Source organism: Barbus barbus (assembly GCF_936440315.1).
Source record: "Barbus barbus genome assembly, chromosome: 5".
NCBI lineage: Eukaryota > Metazoa > Chordata > Actinopteri > Cypriniformes > Cyprinidae > Barbus > Barbus barbus.
The window spans coordinates 22,440,414-22,459,183 of NC_136733.1; the positions used below are offsets into that span (position 1 = coordinate 22,440,414).

Genomic DNA, 18,770 nt, shown 5'->3' on the forward strand with positions numbered 1-18,770 from the left:
TTTAATTTGTAGCATAATTGTAAATATGGGAAAACCACATTAACGTTTTAGATAAATAGCGCACGTTAACAACAAATTGTTACAGCCATCCCCGGTCTCCCCTACAGGGCCACCCCACTATCTCACCTACAGAGAGAGAGAGGAGATAGTGTGATAAATATGTGATCGGAAAGGAGGTCAGAACAGTTAAGCCGCTGTAACTGTTCTACATCAGAGCAAAAAGCGCATCTTTCCCGGGGAGAAGTGAAACACTTTGACTTGTCCCACCCATTTGGATTTTGCCGTTCGTTCTGTGCATTGGAGGCTCCAGGGCTGCTGGGGAGGAGCGAGGCTTGTCTTTATCAGTAAGACAGCGCCGCTGCTCGATCGCTACACTGACTGTCTGCCGCGCGCAATCACCGTTTGATCGGGACCCGCGCGGAATCTCTCCGTTATCTCGCCGCGCGCCACTGCAGCAGAAGGGCAAGAGGAACTCCTGAGAGGATCACTTATTTCATCTCCGCTGACCCTTCCTGGGAGAAAAACAAAACAAAACACGGACTTAACTGACACCTGTCCTGGGAGATACTTAGTCTAAGACCTTTGTGTGTACCTCAGAAGTTTTAACCGTCTGTACCGTTGAACGTTTGTAACCTTGGAACTCGTAGCTGCTGTTCGGTGAGGATGGGACCGTTGCTTGTCTCCATCGCCCTCTGCATGCATCTCGCTGTCCCGCATCTCGTCAAAGGTGAGTGGCAGAGCGCAGAATCTCTGTTTTTGTGAATGATGTTGTTTAACTTTCAGTTCCGGAAGAACAGGGAGACAAAATAAAAAGTGTTATAATTCAGCACGTCACGGAATGACCTTAAAGGCTCGTTTACAACAAATGTTGTGTTGTGCGTCTCAACATGTCCTGGAATTAACGTCAGAAAGCACGATTTGTTGGCAGCAACTATATTTGAGCACAAGTCATTTGCGAATATTTGAAATGCCATTCATTATAGATCATGCTGTTTTTATTGCTCAAGAGAAGGTAGTAAGGGAGACATTATTTACACGCTATCCCACGGCTTTCCTGATCATACTCCCACGGTTTTAACATCTATGGCAAGCTGATGTAACATTTAAACCGTAAAAACTACCCAGACAGCAAGCAGTGTCGGCCCAGATCCGGTCCGCATGGATTTCACACGGGCCAGATGTGGGCCGGATCTGGGCCAACACAATGTTGCTGTCTGGGTAGCAAACATTTTATTGTACTATTTTGTTTTATGATTTATTTTCTAGTAATCCGGTAGTGGCTAGGAGACATCTTTTTAATGTTTACCAACTATTCCTTAAATACTAGCAGCTACTGCTAGTCAGCAGTGGCTAAATTAATACATTCTAGCCATTATGCATATTTATTAGTTTACATATTAGTACTTAATTTATTCAGTCAATTAATCAATCAATCAAACCAATCAATCTACTTTATTTAAAGAGCACATCTAAATGCATCAATAGTTGCCCAAAGTGCTTATTCATTTTCTGCAAGTCATTATCCAAATAGTTATTTGTGTCTGTTTCAGCTTTGTTTTGTATATTAATGAGACTTTCGAATGGAAGTAATTTCATGCCTTGAAAATAGTCTGCCAAATCTATAAATGTAAAACTGAAATAGGCTATATGCTAGTCACTGTAAAAGGTCATTGCATACTGAGTCCGACATTTTCGTATGCGTTTTTTCGTATTCGTAATCCTAAAAATTTGTCACGCACAGAAACCTTGCACACTTAGTCCGATGCCTATTAATTAATCCATTGCAACAAAAAAAAAAAAAAATTGCAAAACAGTAGCCTACTGAATGGAATCTTCAAGCATTGAGGATGATTTTGTTGTCCTCTTGTTTCTTAAAAAAAGGAAAAAGAAAGAAAATATTGGGTCCATCCAATCCTGAGATATAGAGAGAACTGAGAATTCCCCCTCCTTATTAATGAGCAGCGGGATTATCACGGCGATTCAAAGTTTACTTCAGAAAGTTAGTGGGTCTGAATGCTTTGCTAGCGATTCTAGAGCCACATAGAAGACCACTAATTTCTGTGAACTCTGTGTGCAAGGATCTTTATAGTGCTTTGTGCTGCAAGACGAAGTGGATGAACTTGACAATCGAATCCATTCTGGATTTTTACGTTCGCTTGTACGGTGGCTCTGAACCCCCCCCAAATAAATAAATAAATAAAATAAAATAAATTGTCAATAATGGATTGCTTAAAATTGATATCTGCAGATAACTGATGCTGTTACTGATAGTTTTTTTTTTTTCTTGCTGTAAAACTTGCTCGACACAGGGAACCCTCTCATTTGGTACATTAGAGGTTAAAATGAACAACAACACTATTATATTTATTTTCACACATAAAAATACTCAAAACATTTGTATACAACTCAATTGCACATAAGGCCTTCATGTTAGATTTATTCAAACATACATATATAATTATACAATATATAATTAGTAATGAATAATAATAAAGTTTATAAATTAAGATTAAATTACGATTATATGATACATTAAATATTCTGGTAAATTGTACTATATCTTTCAAAATACCTTCATTCATGTTTATTTTATTCTATAGCTTGTATTAAAGTGGAAGAAATTCATGCTCTGCGCTGCTGCTTGAACTGAAGCTACTATAGTGATCTGTCACGCCACATTTAACCCTTTAACGCGTACAATCACACCGGTGTTTTGGCTGGATTGGCTGGCATGGAGCCAGATCGGACGTGCTGAGCGCTTGTCATATTATCACAAAAATTCAATGTTTTCAACCATATAATGCTTATTTTAGGTTTCTGACATTTAAATACACGCAAGTACTAGCAAAACCCTACATTTATAGTTTGTAAAATACACGCTGATGTCTATGGAAGTATCAATAATGATCCTTACAAATATAATCTGACGACATGTTTTATTGTCGTCATATACAGATTGTGTAGATAACTTTAAAGTTTACTCTGCTCTTCTCCCAGTATAACAGGGAACTTACTGTAATGTGTTTTCGGGAGGAGAGGATGAATTTACATGTTGTTAGTCCCACAGCTCGGATTCAGCGTGAACAAACATGGGGGCGCCCATCACCCGGTATAGATCAACTAACACGGTCATTATAAAAGTATTTAAGATACCAAATAATTTACTTGCACATATTTCAGAATCGGAATATCAGATATTTCATAATATAGTGAGTATGTTTGTAAATATTAATAATCAAAAAAGGAAATATGAAATAAAAGTAATCCATGTGTCATACAGTGCTATTGTGGCTGCGGTGTGTCACATGACAAGTATGATGCATCGCCATGGAAACAATAAGGCCTAAAAAACAGTCGCCTAAAAAAACTCACGCTGGGGGCTCAGCTAGAATATTTTAAACTCACGTGTGAAAGGGTTAGGAGCATCAAAATGGTATTTGTTGTTTGAATTTTTTGTTAAAATGTTCAGTATATAAAACTGAGACTCTCACTTATCAGAAATAACAAAGCTCATGGCCCATTGTGATAATTGAATTAGGGGTGCATTACAATTTTTTTAATGTCAAAACCTCAGACCTAGCAACCCTGGCTTGAACTATGGGTGGTTCACTGGGTCAAATAGAAAGCATGTTAAAAGTGCTGCATTAATGTGTTAGTATTGCTTCAACCAGAACAGCCCTAACACAACACAAGAAACATTTTATTGTTGCTGTCTGCCACACTTTTCTGCCACCTTTTGATCGACGGAAAATAATTGGCCCTGGTCATCGGCGGTTTTTAACCCTCTGGGCCCTGAGGGTGTTTTGGGGGCCTGGAGAACTTTCAACATGCCCTGACATTTGTGCTTTTTTCAGTTGCTTATAAAAATATAAATGGCTAAAGTCTAATAACACTGTAAACAGCACAAACAGGGCTACACTAATATGTTAGCAGCATTTATGTACATGATTGTGTTTTTGAGAAAACAACGTTTATGCATGGTTAGAGAAAAACTACAATTTTGAAGTCACTGAAATAAGACCATAAAACACATACAGAACAATTGTTTACAAGACTTTTGAGAACCGAATCTTGTAGGCTAGAATTTTTACTTGACAATTATGTGAAAATTATTCAGCTTACTCATTCACAGAAAACAATATATTGATTTAAATTTTTAAAGACATGTTTTGTGATTGAAAGACAATATGCGAGGGAGTGGTCATAGTCTTGAATAGTAAGTGATTCTCACCTGAGAGACAAAGGGCCCTCCCCTAAAGCTGCTAATGGCCCATCAGTGTGACTGTGACTGAGGCAGGTAAGGGAGAGAGTGTGAGGAGACTGAAAAAAGGGGGTTTTTAAAATGATTTGTATTTTATTTACAACACAGTATAATCAAAACATACATAATGAAGGTCAAAGACACATTATTGTGCACTGATCTAACCACAGAGATGTGAACAGACTTTGACTTGTTCCTGCAACAGATTCTGTTCAACAAGTGAAACAGATAAATCATACCTGATATTTACGTGTTATTTAAGTGTTTCTGCTACTTTCCATGGATTCAAGAAGAAACTGTTGAACTTCTGATGTTGCTGCAGCGAGGAAAACAGTTGGAAGAGACTGAAAGTCAGCAGGATTCATCTGTGGTGCAGGTGTCTGATTCAATAAAATACAAAACCAAAAAAAGAGAAAAAACATTTGTGAGCATGTTTATATCAGGAGCATCTATATATATATATATATATATATATATATATATATATATATATATAGGTTTTGTAGTCATAGACTCATTCATGCTTTGTATTATCGTAAAAAAAAGACATTTTATTTTTGAGAAACAAATTATTATTGTTTAGCACGCTATTAAAATCTATTTTTGAACAGAGTAGGCTATTAATAATAAACTTGTAAACATACTTAGACTCGTAGCATTCATCATGTTACAATGTACTCTCATATTACTTTTATTGTTTTATAAAAAGCATGAAATTTAAATATAATGAATTGCCCATCATATTCAAAATGTTTTACTGGATTTCAAACATTTTAGTCAGGAATTATAGTTTGGGGAAAACCCAACTATGATTTTGTAGTCATATAGCCATCCTGAACATCATGTATGATTTTATAGTATAGAAGATATGATTCTGCAGTCATAAACTCAAGCATGCTTTGTACTATAAAAGGATGTACTTCGTAATATAAAAAAATGATATTTTATATCTGATAACTAATTGTTATTGTTTAGCACACTATTCAAATATATTTGTGAACAGATTATTAATAATAAACATGGTCTAAACATTCTTAGATGCGTAGAATTCATCGTGTTGTAATTTGGGAACAACCCAACTAGTAATGTGTTCAAGTTTATGTCACAATAACAGTTAACTAATGCAAAACATAAACATTACTTACTCATTAGATCGATCAGCAGCCTTTACTCAGCGCGTCTTCTTCCAGAAACTAACAGTATAGCAGCGCTGAACAGTCTCCGTGTTTGTTGTTGGGCGTCTCCAAGCGCGCGCGCGTCACGTGGTTATTTACATGTGAACACGAGGGGGCGGGATCTCATTAGAAATAATGAGTTAGACGGGACAGACTGAACATCGTGTTGGTTTCATACGGATTACTTCATCACAGAATATTTGTTTTCGATATTTCGACTTACTTCATTTGAAAGAAGACACGTCAAGCTTTCTATAGAGATAACTCTCATGTCTGTGTGTTGAGTATTCGCTGAGTTACACTTCATTTTAGTGATGCATTTCTGAAAACAGATCGCGGAGACGGAGAAGACAGAGAGCGCACCCTGTTTGTTTTCTTTATTCTTCAAAAGCACAAAGTTTAGTTGTTATTATGAGTGAATACAAATAAAAGAAGACCCCTTACAGATTCGAATGGTGTATTGCTCTTATCTGAACGATCAAAAATGGCAGAGTAATTCAAGCTCATTTCTGCCTTATCAGGAAAATCTGCCCCAAAACGCGTATTCGCGTTTGTCGGGCTCAGAGGGTTAAACAATTGGCTTACAATGGCTGATAGTGTAGATAATTGCTTTTATCAGCCGATACCAATTATTGGCCAATATACCAGTGCATCCTTACTTAAAAGTAATGAAAAACTGTGCTAATAAAAAAAAAAAAAAAAAAAAAAAAAAAAAAACAACATACGTTAGTTTTAAGACATAAATGTTAAAATAGCTTGCCACATTAAATCAGTATTTTGAGAAATAGGAGATTGATCAGTTGTCATGCTGGATGGACTTGGGATCCATTTACCGTAGCTCAATGGATGTTTCTCCCCATTCTTATTGATCTCCAATCACTGCCAATGTTTTATTCCATAGTAGACATGCGGGTGATGCACATCCATTTGGATTCAAATGCGCTCACTGTGAGAGTGGACAAGTTTCCTGTCTGATTCTTTCCAAAGGGAGATCAACTGGATTTTTATCTTCAACATAGTTCACAGAGCAGCCAGAAGTGCTGGATAACATCAAAGCTAATGTTCAGTATTTTCATGGCCCATGGCAAATGTCAAAAATTTTGTGTTGACGTAAAATTTGGCTTAGGTACTTTGACATGTGTTTAACTTAATTGGCACACTATTTTTAGATTCTTCAGAGGTGATTTTGAACATTCAGATCAACAGTCTTCTGACTCTTATGCAGTAAAAACACCAGTCTTATCATGTATTTGGCATAAATGTAGAAATGTAGTGCATTCTATGGGAAGACTGACCCAAAGGAAAATCTTATTACTCAGAGGTTGCTTTTTCATAGCTTCTCAGATCTCTTGCATTTATTTCTTAGATAATTTGAAGAATTTGATGAGAAATTAATATGGGGTCATATCAATACTCTGACTTTGATTGCAGACTTTAGTTTCTTGGCAAATCTGAGCACAGTTAGAAATTTCATCTAAAACCCTAGAGGAGACACATTTGAGATTACTGGGGTTGTTTCCCTCTTGAGAAGAACCCGAGAAGCAAAATTCTTGAATTTGCTCTCTAGTTAATCTCATTGCAGTCTACAACAAACAGTTCTTATGTGTGTTTTCTGCTCCCCGAGGGGATGAACCTGTTTTCTGAAAGTGTCTCCTTGAAGTTGTAAGAGCACTGAAGTATACAGCAATGGTGGAGCATCATTTAAGTGTTCCTCAAAGGCAGACGTTATCGTTTACTAAGTTTTGATGCCGCTCAGAAGAATGAAGCATAGACGCATCAGTCCAAATTTTCTTCAGCTGACAGTTATGTTCCTGAATATGAGAGCAAGCCAAAATAATATGATGAAATAATATATGAAAACAGGTCGTATGCTTGTACCCTTGTTTGTAGTTTCCCAGGATTCTCAGCTTCACAGGTTTGTGATTTTAAGTGTGCTTCCAGTCTAGCTGTGCTAGGAGCTATAATTGTAACCGAGCATGGCCTCAGAGCCTCCTGGTGTCAACTGTGCTTCTTCAGCTTGGAGCTGCAGCCTCCTCCTTGAATAATGGATTTTTAGCTACAATACCTCAGGGTGCACTTGTTCCTTGGCTTAGTAAGGGAGTGGAATCATCAGTGGCAGTTCTTCTATTAATCACAGCACATTCAGACGGCACCCATTCGACATGCTTCAAGGTGTGATTTGGTGGCATGCCTCACTTTCAGTCACATTTCCTTTGTTTCTTACACAGCAGTTAAGAACTTCATAGAGTTTCTTTACTTTCTATTAGAGTTAAAGGTAACTAACGCATGGCAATGTAAAGGGAGATAGTCCACTCAGGAAATGAAAATGTTGTCATCATTTACTTACCTACATGTCATTCCAAACCTGTATGAATTTCTACTGTGGAACTCAAAATAAAATATTTTGAAGAATGTTGGTAACCAAACAGTTTTGACATGAGTAAATGATGACAGAATTTTCTATTTTTTAATTGTATTATTTATTTATTTATTTGTTAGTATTATTTTGGGTGAACTTACCCTTTAAATTAATTTGTGGTCTAACATTTATGGAAGAGTATGAAATGTCTTGCAGTATATCATATTTCTCCCATTGTGTGTGAGACTGTGTGGGAGATTTCAGAGGCTGTTTTCATTGATGCATGCAACTGTCGGGGGGCAATTACAAGCAAACACCCTATTCTCAATGTCAGAGGCCACAGCTGTTGGCTTGAGTGAATCGATGCTCTTTAAACATCCCTCGCCTGGAAAGGCTCGCTGCACATTGTCTCATGCCATTTTGTAATGTATCAGAATGCTGTGTGGCTGATAAAAAGTCATTTTGTTTGTTAAGATATACCGATTGTCTCAGACATAACGTGAAATAACACTTGCTGATGACAGGGGGCATGTTGCTGTATGTATGTTCTGTGGTGTTGTTGTTTTTTAGGTTTATATATGTGGACACCTTTACTTGGTCTTCAAATTGGAAATAATTTTTTTGACAGATGTTGTTGCTCAACTGCCGTATGGAAGCCTGTTTCGGCTGAAATGTATAATGGTGAGGAAACATAAGAAAAAATAAGAAATGAAGTCACATTGTGATATAAATTTACATTGTGAGATATGATTTCAGAATTATGATAAATACATTTGCAGTTGTGTGAACTTAAGTTGCCGTACCAAGAAATAAAGTAGCATTTGTATAAAGTCACATTTTAAGATAAAGTCACAATGAACTATAAGATATATGAGAAATACATTTGAAAACAATGTGCAAATGAGAAATGAAGTTGCAGTTCCAAGAAATAGTCACATTTGTAAGATATAAAGTCATATTTTGAAATATAAATTCCCAATTACAGGATTAAAAAAAATGAAAATTGAGAATTGAAGTCACAAACAGAATTATGTGAAATAAAGTTGCAATTATGAAATAGGAATTATGAAAAAATAAAATTTGCTGTTGCAAGATCTAATTCCAGGGGCTGCATCTGTGATTCTGTGATATAGCCTATAAAGTGTTTTTGTTTTTGTTTTTTGATAAAATGTGATTAAAAATCACAATCAAGGGTAATTATTTCAGTGATGCGATATAAAGTTGCAGTTGTGAGAAATAAAGTCGCAATTTTGAGATAATGTCACATTTATACTCACACATTTATTCAAGTTACTCTAAAGTGGAAATGGTCTTCCATACCTCATTGTAGGTATGGATATTATGGTTGGCTCATCACAATGTTTTTAGGGACAGCAAACTTTACTTGTGTATCTTTGTTCTTGCATGTATATTATACTGTAAGTAGTGTATCTCTGCACTATAGTTTAGACTTCAAAAGCTTTATATTTCAATATTTATTGCATTATATTTTCTGCTTTGTATTGGGCACTCTATCCACGACAGTGTAACTACTTTATCCCAGCTTGAGGACAGAAGTGTGTTTGACAGGGGACCCATGTTGAGAGTGTGAGACAAATTTGTTCTGGTTGGTTGAGCCTGTGGGCCCTTAAGCTTCAGTAGTTCAGGTCTTTATCCCGCACACATGAACTGTGCTGTCAGCGTCAGCTGGCCACTTCATTAGAACGCCTTCCCAGCGTGAGTCCTGCATGCTTTATTTATTTTGTGACATTTGCAATTACATTGTGGAAAAAATTCAAAGTAAGCACCTTAGAGAAACAAGCCACTGTTGGCTCTTTGTCTGACGAGGAGACTATAAGCTGTATGAAAAAAAATGATTTGCTTATTAAATAAGCCCAGTTAAGATGCAAAACACAATCAGATTCCTTGTTAAAAATGTAAATGTGACCACAGCATTTTCCTAGAGCGAACTTGCGGAGAAAAATGCTGAGTTCCCCTTCAGGAACTCGAGCTGCGTTGAAAACGCTAGAGGAACGTCTTCAGCGTGACCGCGCTCTGAATGCATGTGTAATCTGTCCAATGGAAGGGCGAGACGTCACGGGCGGTTGACGTAATCAACCAGGAAGCATAAAAGCACGTGCGGCGTCAGCTTTTTGTCATTTTTTTGTTTTCGTATTGTTTTTGTTTGTTTTTCCTGTTTTTTGTTTTTCAAATAAGATCAGTTTTACCAGGGATGATCTGCTGAACATTCGGCAGAACACACCACAAAATCTTCTACCGGTTTTTGATTTTTCGGACGTTTTGCTGGACATTGTAGTTGGTGGAGCCGTAGCTCTGGTCAAACGCTACAGGAGGAGGCGCAGACGGGGAAAGCGAGCCGGCGCGCATTTAGAACGGCGTTACCTAGCATCCATTTGTCGAATCTCCGCTCTCTACCCAGCAAAACGGACAAACTCCTTCTGCTCTCCCGGACAAACTTAAGTCTGCAAAGCCTGTATTAAGATCTGTTAAAAGATGGACTAACGAAACAGAGCGGGATTTACAAGCCTGTTTCGACCTGACTGATTGGACTGTTTTTGAAGCTGCTGCAAATGATCTGGACGAGCTCACAGAGACTGTAACATCTTATATCAGTTTCTGTGAGGACATGTGCATTCCTACCAGGACTCATCTATTCTACAACAATGACAAACCATGGTTCACTGCCAAACTCAGACAGCTCCGTCAGGCCAAAGAAGATGCTCACAGAAAGGGGGATAAAGTCTTGTACAAACAGGCCAAATACACACTGGAAAAGGAGATCAGAGTGGCAAAGAGGAATTATTCTGACAAGCTCAGGAACAAATTCTCTTCCAGTGATCCTGCTTCAGTGTGGTTAGGATTGAAGGACATCACCAGCTACAAAACACCACCCCCCAGCACTCTGGAGAATCAACACCTGGCAGACGACTTACGCCCGGAAACGTTGCGGAACTGAGAGGCTCGCCACCCATTCGGGGGTCTCTAGAGCAGCTAGTTCGGCCGTCTCCAGCCGGTGTGCCTTTCCAGGACACCGAGCTCGCTGCTCTGGGTACACCAGAGGCCAGTCTCGAGAGACTGGTTACCTTAGTAGACTATTTGGCTGCATGGAAACTACTGCCAAATGTGTCTCCATGGGTCCTGCATACTGTAGAGAGAGGCTACAGAATCCAGTTTGGTTCTCCTCAATTCAACGGGGTGAATCCCACTCAGGTGGGCCCTGAGCAGGCTCTGGTAATGGAACAAGAAGTAGAGTACTCTCTTGAGGAAGGAGGCCATCGACGTGGTCCCTCCTCACGAAAGAGAGTCCGGGTTCTACAGCCGGTACCTCATAGTTCCCAAGAAGGATGGAGGGTTGCGGCCCATTTTAGATCTGTGTCAATTGAACCGCTCAGTCATGCGACTGAAGTTCAAGGTGCTCACAATCAAACATGGGTGTGGTGTGGGATTCGACCACGATGCAGGCACGTCTGTCCCCTGCTCATATCGAGTCGATCATCACAGTCAAGAGAGTGAAAGAAGGCCAGTCACTCACTGTCGAGCAGTTTCAGAGACTGCTGGGTCTGAGGGCAGCTGCGTCCAACGTGATACCTTTTGGCCTGCTTTACATGAGACCCCTACAGTGGTGGCTCAATACAAAGGAGTTCTCCCCGAGGGGAAAACCACTTCGCACTTTCAAGGTCACTTGGCCTGCTTTACATGAGACCCCTACAGTGGTGGCTCAATACAAAGGAGTTCTCCCAGAGGGGAAAACCACTTCGCACTTTCAAGGTCACGAGACGATGCATACGTGCCTTAAACATGTGGAGGAAACCTTGGTTCTTGTCCCAGGGCCCGGTGTTGGGAGCTCCTTGTCGCTGTGTAACACTAGCGACGGACGCGTCCCTCACCGTTTGGGGAGCGGTCATGAGTGGCCACCCTGCCCGCGGTCTGTGGAGTGGTCGCCATCTGACATGGCATATAAATTGGCTGGATGCTGGCCGTGTTTCGAGCACTCAAACACTTCCTCCCAGACCTAAGAGACCACCACGTGTTGGTGCGCACCGACAGCACGTCGGTGGTCTCGTACATAAACCACCAGGGAGGTCTGCGGTCGCAATCCTTGTACAAGCTGGCGCACCAGATCCTCGAGTGGTCCCAGGGCAAACTCCTCTCATTAAGAGAAGTGCACATTCCTGGGTATCTCAATGTGGGAGCAGACGTTCTGTCGAGACAGGGGCCGAGGCCTGGGGAATGGATGCTTCACCCCAGGTGGTGAAGCAGATATGGAGAGTGTTTGGCCAGGTACAGGTGGACCTGTTTGCAACTATAGAGTCAGCTCAATGTCCCCTCTGGTTCTCTCTGACTTCTCCAGCTCCTCTGGAACTGGATGCTATGGTGCAGACTTGGCCGAGGCTTCGTCTGTATGTTTTTCCCCCTATTGCTCTGCTCCCGGGAGTTCTGGCGAGAGTGCGCCGGGACGAGGTCAGTCTACTACTGGTAGCGCCGTTCTGGCCGGGCCGAGTATGGTTCTCGGACCTGATTTCTCTCCTCGACGGCACTCCAAGGGAGATTCCCAACAGGAGAAATCTCCTCTCACAGGCGTGGGCCACAGTTGTGGAAGCTGTGGGTGTGGCCTCTGAGGAGGCACAGCTCCTAGCTTCCGGTCTCTCAACCAAGGTTGCTGAGACCATCCTCCAATCCAGAGCTCCCTCTACGAGGAAACTGTACGCCCTGAAGTGGAAGCTCTTCACTTCATGGTGCGGAGGTTGCCAGCTCGACCCAGCTAACGGCCCGATTGGTACAGTTCTGGAGTTTGTGCAGGCCTGTTCCTCCGCAGGATTAACCCACTCCACCCTGAGGGTCTACGTGGCGGCTATATCAGCCTACCACGCCCTTCTCTGTGGCCTTTCAGTGGGTAGACACCCCCTAGTACAGGTTTCTTCCAGAGGCTGAGGCCTCCGGCCAGAGAGCTTATGCTATGTGGTGGATCAGGATGCTATTCCATAGCCTCGAGTCCTCTGCTCTCCCCTTTCCTGGGGATCAAGACTCACTTCTTAGAAGTTGGCCTTTGGGACTTAGCCACTTGTGGCCTTTTTTCTCTCGCCCTCGTTGTGCTCCCGAGGGATACACACAGGGCAGGGACTTGGAAGTCTGGCGGCGTGGGCATCTCGTTCCCCTAGCGTTTTCCACGCAGCTCGAGTTCCTGAAGGGGAACGTCTCAGGTTACGTATGTAACCATTGTTCCCCGAAGGGAACGAGATGTTGCGTATCGAGGGCCACACTTCCGGCATCCCTGCCAGTGCTTGCTTCATTCCTAGAAGCTGACGCCGGCTCCGCCGCACATGCTTTTATGCTAGCGTTTTCGACGCAGCGTTTTCTTCCCTTCGGGGAACCATGGTTACATATGTAACCTGAGACGTTAATTGGGATTTTAAATGGTCAAGTGTGCTTTTTTTATGATGGAGTGCCAGTTGGACTGCTTTCTTAGTTAAGCAAATGATCCCCACAATCTGATTCATTTTGTCATTTTGTTGGTCGCTAGGAGAAGTAGATAGTTTTGTCATTCGTTACTTTTTCCAACCATCACTTTCACTCTCTCTTTAAAGAGTGTACAGATGCCATTCCTTTCTAGATCATTGGTTCTTATAGGCTCACAGAGCACAATTAATCATGAATGGGGCAACATGGCTGCTCTGGTGGAACAGAACTCAATCTTTCCATAATGACCTTCCGTTCTGATGAGGTGTCATTGAACTTTACTCATTGCCCTTCTTTTCCTGTACACTGGGGTGTAATTGTGGTCATCACTGTCTGGACTGTGCCCATGGAATCCTGCTAATATTAAAAGAGATTCATTTTTAACTTGTTTTGAAATGCTAATGGCACGATTGGCATTTGTTGATGAGCAAGACTTGACCTGTATTATCTCTTAGTAGGGCACCTTCATCACAGGAATACAATCATGCTAAGCTGTGTTAAGAATATTAAGGGATCAACATTTGGCTCTTTAGCATGGCCTCTTTAGCCCTTTCTCTATACAGATGTCATGGTTCGTTACGTACCTCGGTTCGGGGGTCACGGTTCGACACGATTTCGGTACAACAGGAAAAAAACAACAAATCGACTATGCTCGGTTTCTTTTAATTTATTTTGAACAGAGAGTAGTACAGTAGTAATACTAAATATTATATTACATTATATATATAATCTGCAGTACATATATACATACAAGGAATAAATTCTTGAAATATATTTGATTTAGTTAACAGATAAACAAGGGGAAAAAACAGTGTGACACATAACAAAGCCTATATATGCTGAGTTTCAGTTCATTTTTGTGACAGGCTTAATTTGTTCACAGACATTTAAGGAAACTCAAATGGTTTTGTCTGGGAGGCCGCAAAGTTCATTAAAGTCATTTAGTATACAGCTAGCCATGCAATAAAGATGAAAAAGGCAAAAAACTAAAAAACTAAATATAATTACATTCGTCTGAGAAAACCTGTGCCCAAACAGCTGGTATTCAGATGAAAGGGAATGTTAACGGATGAAACCTCTAAGTGTTATTGACGTCCTTTTAGAATTTGAGGAATTTGGGAATGTAATGTTATGGTGTGCCTTTGGGGCTATCATCAAACGCCACTGAGAGATTTAGAGTTTTCTCAATAATGGTGACTATGCAAGATTCCTGTGGACCTGTGGATCTCACTGCCTGTGGGGCATTTTGGGCTTGGCTGTGTGCATCTAAAGGAGGTATTTCAGTAGGGTACTATTTGTCGCTGTGTCTTGCCTTGAGAAAATACAGTAAAAAGCAAGATTGATCGCTGCAGATAAACTTTTTTATCCCCTCTTAATGAATTGCAAAGAAATGTGAGCTTTTTGTAACAATCCAAGCATGGTATTAATAAAATAGTGGCACGCCATGAGATGAGCAATGCCATGTTCCTTTTTTTTTTTATATATATATATTTTTTTTTTTTTTGTCTGACTTAGGAAGTACAGCATAGGTTAGCTCTTTGTATAATTCCTATACAGCTACCATTGTAGAATGAGTTATACTGATTCATTCCGTAGCCAACAATAATTAATTTTGGTTGTTAACAACCCTTGTGCAAACCTTACCTGCACCCTGTGCCTACCATAAAAAAAATATATAATTAAAGTGGTTGAAAGAGAACTTTGAAAGTGTCATTATTTTAAGGAAACTTGTGGGTTTTCTTTTTATGTTCTTTAATTTTCAAACTAAACAATCAACACTGTAACCTGTGGCAAGTAAATGTAAAATGGATAAGTGTAAAATGGGTAATTTTAATGAAATAGTAGGATTTAATAAATAAATAAATAAACAAAAACTCCTACAAATTGATGAAAAACGACCACCTGAAATTGTCGATGACATTTGTTTATTTATTTATTTTCCTGAAAAACTTCACTGTTAATGTCAGTATATATTTCAAAGCCTTGTCTGGTTAGTTTGGGGTGGGTAAAAAGCACTACTATAGACTCTAGTAAACTAAAGACATTTGCATTGCTTTTTAAGCAGCACATAATTTATTACGCATCAGACAAATTTATTTTTGGGTCCTTTTGTCATATTTTGTTGGTCTTTATGACCTATAGTGGGTGTAGTGTGTTATCACCGCCTGTGAATGAAAGGACATTCATAATGAGTGATGAATTAGTATAGCAGATGGCAGGAAGTCAGAAAGAATAAAGAGGATGTCACTCCAAGCAATTAACTCTCTTCTTCTCTGAGGGAAACAAATAATCCTCTTTTGGAACATACTGTATCTACCTCACATGGTATCTGTTAACAAGGACCACTGCAGTACTCATACCGATGTGGCTAAGAGTAATGAGAAAGAGGGTGGATTGGATCTGGATTGCTGCATACTTAAACAGTTTATTTTAAGATGTGCAAAAATTACCTGTGTAGCAAGTTCTCATGTTCCCCCTAGGTCCATAGCTCTTTAAAGACATTGGTTTAGAGACTAAAGTTGATTAAAGCTGGCTTTGCAAAGAGATTTTTACTCTCAGATCTGACATCAGCGATTGATGAGTCGAGATAGTTATATTTGATTTATTTGAAATGCATGTAGATAATAAAAGTGCACTGCTCCTATGCAAGTACAGAATAAGTGCATTAGGCATCAAGGTTGTGTGCCGTTCAGAACTAAATTGAGAATGTTTTGGAATTCCTATGATTTGTAAGACTTTTAATGCTGATTCAATCTCATGAGAAAATGTGACAGTTTTAGTTGCTGGTCAAATCATATGAATTTGTACAATATATTTTGTTTGAAAATGTATGATTTATACAAAACCTAAAACCTAAACCTAACCCTTAATAGGGTGTAAGCACGACTGTATGCAAATGTAAAAATGAGATCATCATAAGAATTTGCTACCGATCACCGAAACGTTAAATAGTTGGCATGAGAGCGTTGGTTGATTTGACAAAGCCTTGTTTGAAAGTTCTGACAAAAGTAGAAAACACTTTGAAGGTTTTAAAAACTTTTTAGTTTATATAGTTCAATATATTTAAGATATTAACATGCATTACAATTTAATGTTTCTTTGAATTGTAGCTCAGCAAATTTATCTTTCTTTCCTTCCAATTCAGCTTCCTGTGGTGTATGGCCAGTCCAATTCAATACAAAAACTGAACACCACACGAGTTAGTGCCACACAAAGGATTATGAATTAAGAAAGAAAGAGCTCACACAGTGCAGTTTCCAATCAGTAAAATGGAGTACTGAGGTGGATGCACAGTATTAGAAAACATAATAGCTTAAACATGGATTGCGACTATAGAGACACAAATGTGTAAAATTGTTTAACGTAAACACCATCTATGTAAGGTGCTGGATGTATAACTGGGGGAGGAATTAAGAAGGTCCTAAACATCAGAGACCGTACAATTATTTCATGTCTAGCCAGGTGCCTCATTAGCAAGTAATTTGGAAGTAAACTCAGACGCTTGGCTAGTCTGAGTGTAAAACTGGGAGTGGGTGGATTGTTTGGGAATTATTGGCTGAAATCCGGCTGCAATTCTTTTGGGTTCTTTCATATTTTTTTTTCTAATTAAATGATCTCCATCAGTCAAACTCCTGAAAAGAGTCTAGACAGACTGTAATATCCATCCAAATTCTGCACTGACTGCATCTACATGCTCTTCTGTGCAGACATGCTGTGCTTGGCAGTCGTGATCTCTATAGTACAGCTTATTCCACAAGTACTTCTGGGTATTCACCATCTCTTTCGCCTTTACTGACACAAGATGTAATACGATTCAAATGCAGGTATCAGTGTCATTTGTCTAGATCGGAGTGAACTGCATTGAATGAAGGCTCTCCAATTACTCTCAGGACAAGGTTGATGCCATGGCTTGTTTATTGATTATCAAAAGATGGAGGTTTAATTTGATATTTAGATGCAAAGCTTCAGCTGATTCTATTCCTCATGCACAACCATTTAGTTTAACTCTATGTCTGTCTGATCTTGAGGCTTACATCTCCAGTCATTGGTACGATGCTCTATGACTTTCACTGCCGTATTCTCTGCTCCCAGACACCCGGTGTTCACAGCATGCCATTGTTAGGCATATTAAGTACATTAACCACAGTCGATATCTGAGGATTTGTCTTTCTTCACTTGCTTCTGTTCTCAGAGCCATCATCTCATGCTCGGTTCAAGGCAATTGCTTTCACTCGGCTAGTTCTGATTTAATTTGACGTGCGAACACCCTTGAATGTATGTGTGCCTCTGTTCAGGGAAGAATCATGTGTCAGGCGTGTGTGTATGTATCTGTGTGTGTGCCCATATTTTTAGCTTTTATTGTGCGTGTGTTGTTCATTAGCGTTCCAGTGCATTTTGTGTGTCTGCTGTGTGTGCTAAGCAAGGGGATGTGTTTTCTCATAATGAGGTGCTATGCGTGCCATACTCAGAAAGCTTTGAAAGCTAACCCAGAAACGTCATCACATTAATAAGGGCTTTTTCACAATCCAGAGAATCTTCAGCAGAAACTTCTACAGCACTTTGTGCGACACCATCACTCTCCCTGCACACCTAGTTATGTCGAACCTTCATGCTCATGCTACGGTTTATTGACAGTCATGAATCTGATTGTTACGTAACGTCACTCTGAGGGAACACAGGACTCGGGAATTCAACGAATAGAAGTTTTACAGAAGAGCAGCGAATAAATGTTTCCAACAACGTACATAACTTTGAGACATGAACCAGACTAAGGAACTCAAGGCTTATAAAGAACAGGGAACAAAGGAGCAAATGAGATAATTAACACAAGACAGGTGAATATAATAAATGATGATTAATCATTAACTAAACAAGGACAGGAACTACCAAATAAGGGCAAAACAGAACTGAAAGGAAACAGACAAGTGACACTGATTGGAAGGATGAAGCCTCACAATAAGGAACAATTATATTCAGACATACTTTGATTTTGTTCTCAAACTGAAATTCTATAACTCATTTTAAGTCCTTTAACTCCATGTATACAGTGCCTAAAAACTGTATTCATACTTTTTTTTTTACGTATTCTTATGTTGCTGCCTTATGTTAAACTGCTTTAAATTACTTTTTTCAATCAATCTACACTCCATACACCATAATTGCAAAGCAACAAACTAAATAAACAAACAAACAAAAAAACTTTTCACATCTTTGGAAATTTATAAAAAAAAAAAAAAAAAAAAAAAAACAAATGATTCCATTGCATAATTATTCCCTTATCTGGGACAGTTGACAATTTGCTCAGGAGCATTCATATCACTTGTAGATGTTACTACACTTCGAGTGAAGTAACCCGTGACAAATTCAATTGAATGGGTATGATTTGGAAAGGCACACATGTCTCAGTAAAAGGTCTAACAGCTGAAAATTCATATCAGAGCAAAAACCAAGCCCTGAGGTCAAAATAACTGCCTGTAGAGCTCAGAAACAGGTTTGCGTCAAGCCACACATCTGGGGA

At 39.5% G+C, this 18,770-nt stretch overlaps 1 protein-coding gene across 2 annotated transcripts in view; it reads left to right on the forward strand.

The window, feature by feature from the left end:
* Positions 1 to 182: 182 nt before the first annotated feature.
* LOC306870094 (EGF-like repeat and discoidin I-like domain-containing protein 3) overlaps positions 183 to 18,770 on the forward strand; it is a 220,377-nt gene continuing 201,789 nt past the window's right edge. Inside the window, exon 1 of one of the 2 annotated variants that reach the window (XM_079417163.1) lies at positions 183 to 727. In XM_079417163.1, the coding sequence (XP_079273289.1) occupies positions 664 to 727 (64 nt within the window). In that variant the 5' untranslated portion in view covers positions 183 to 663. The remainder of the gene's footprint in view (positions 728 to 18,770) is intronic. The other variant, XM_079417164.1, reaches the window with a different exon arrangement.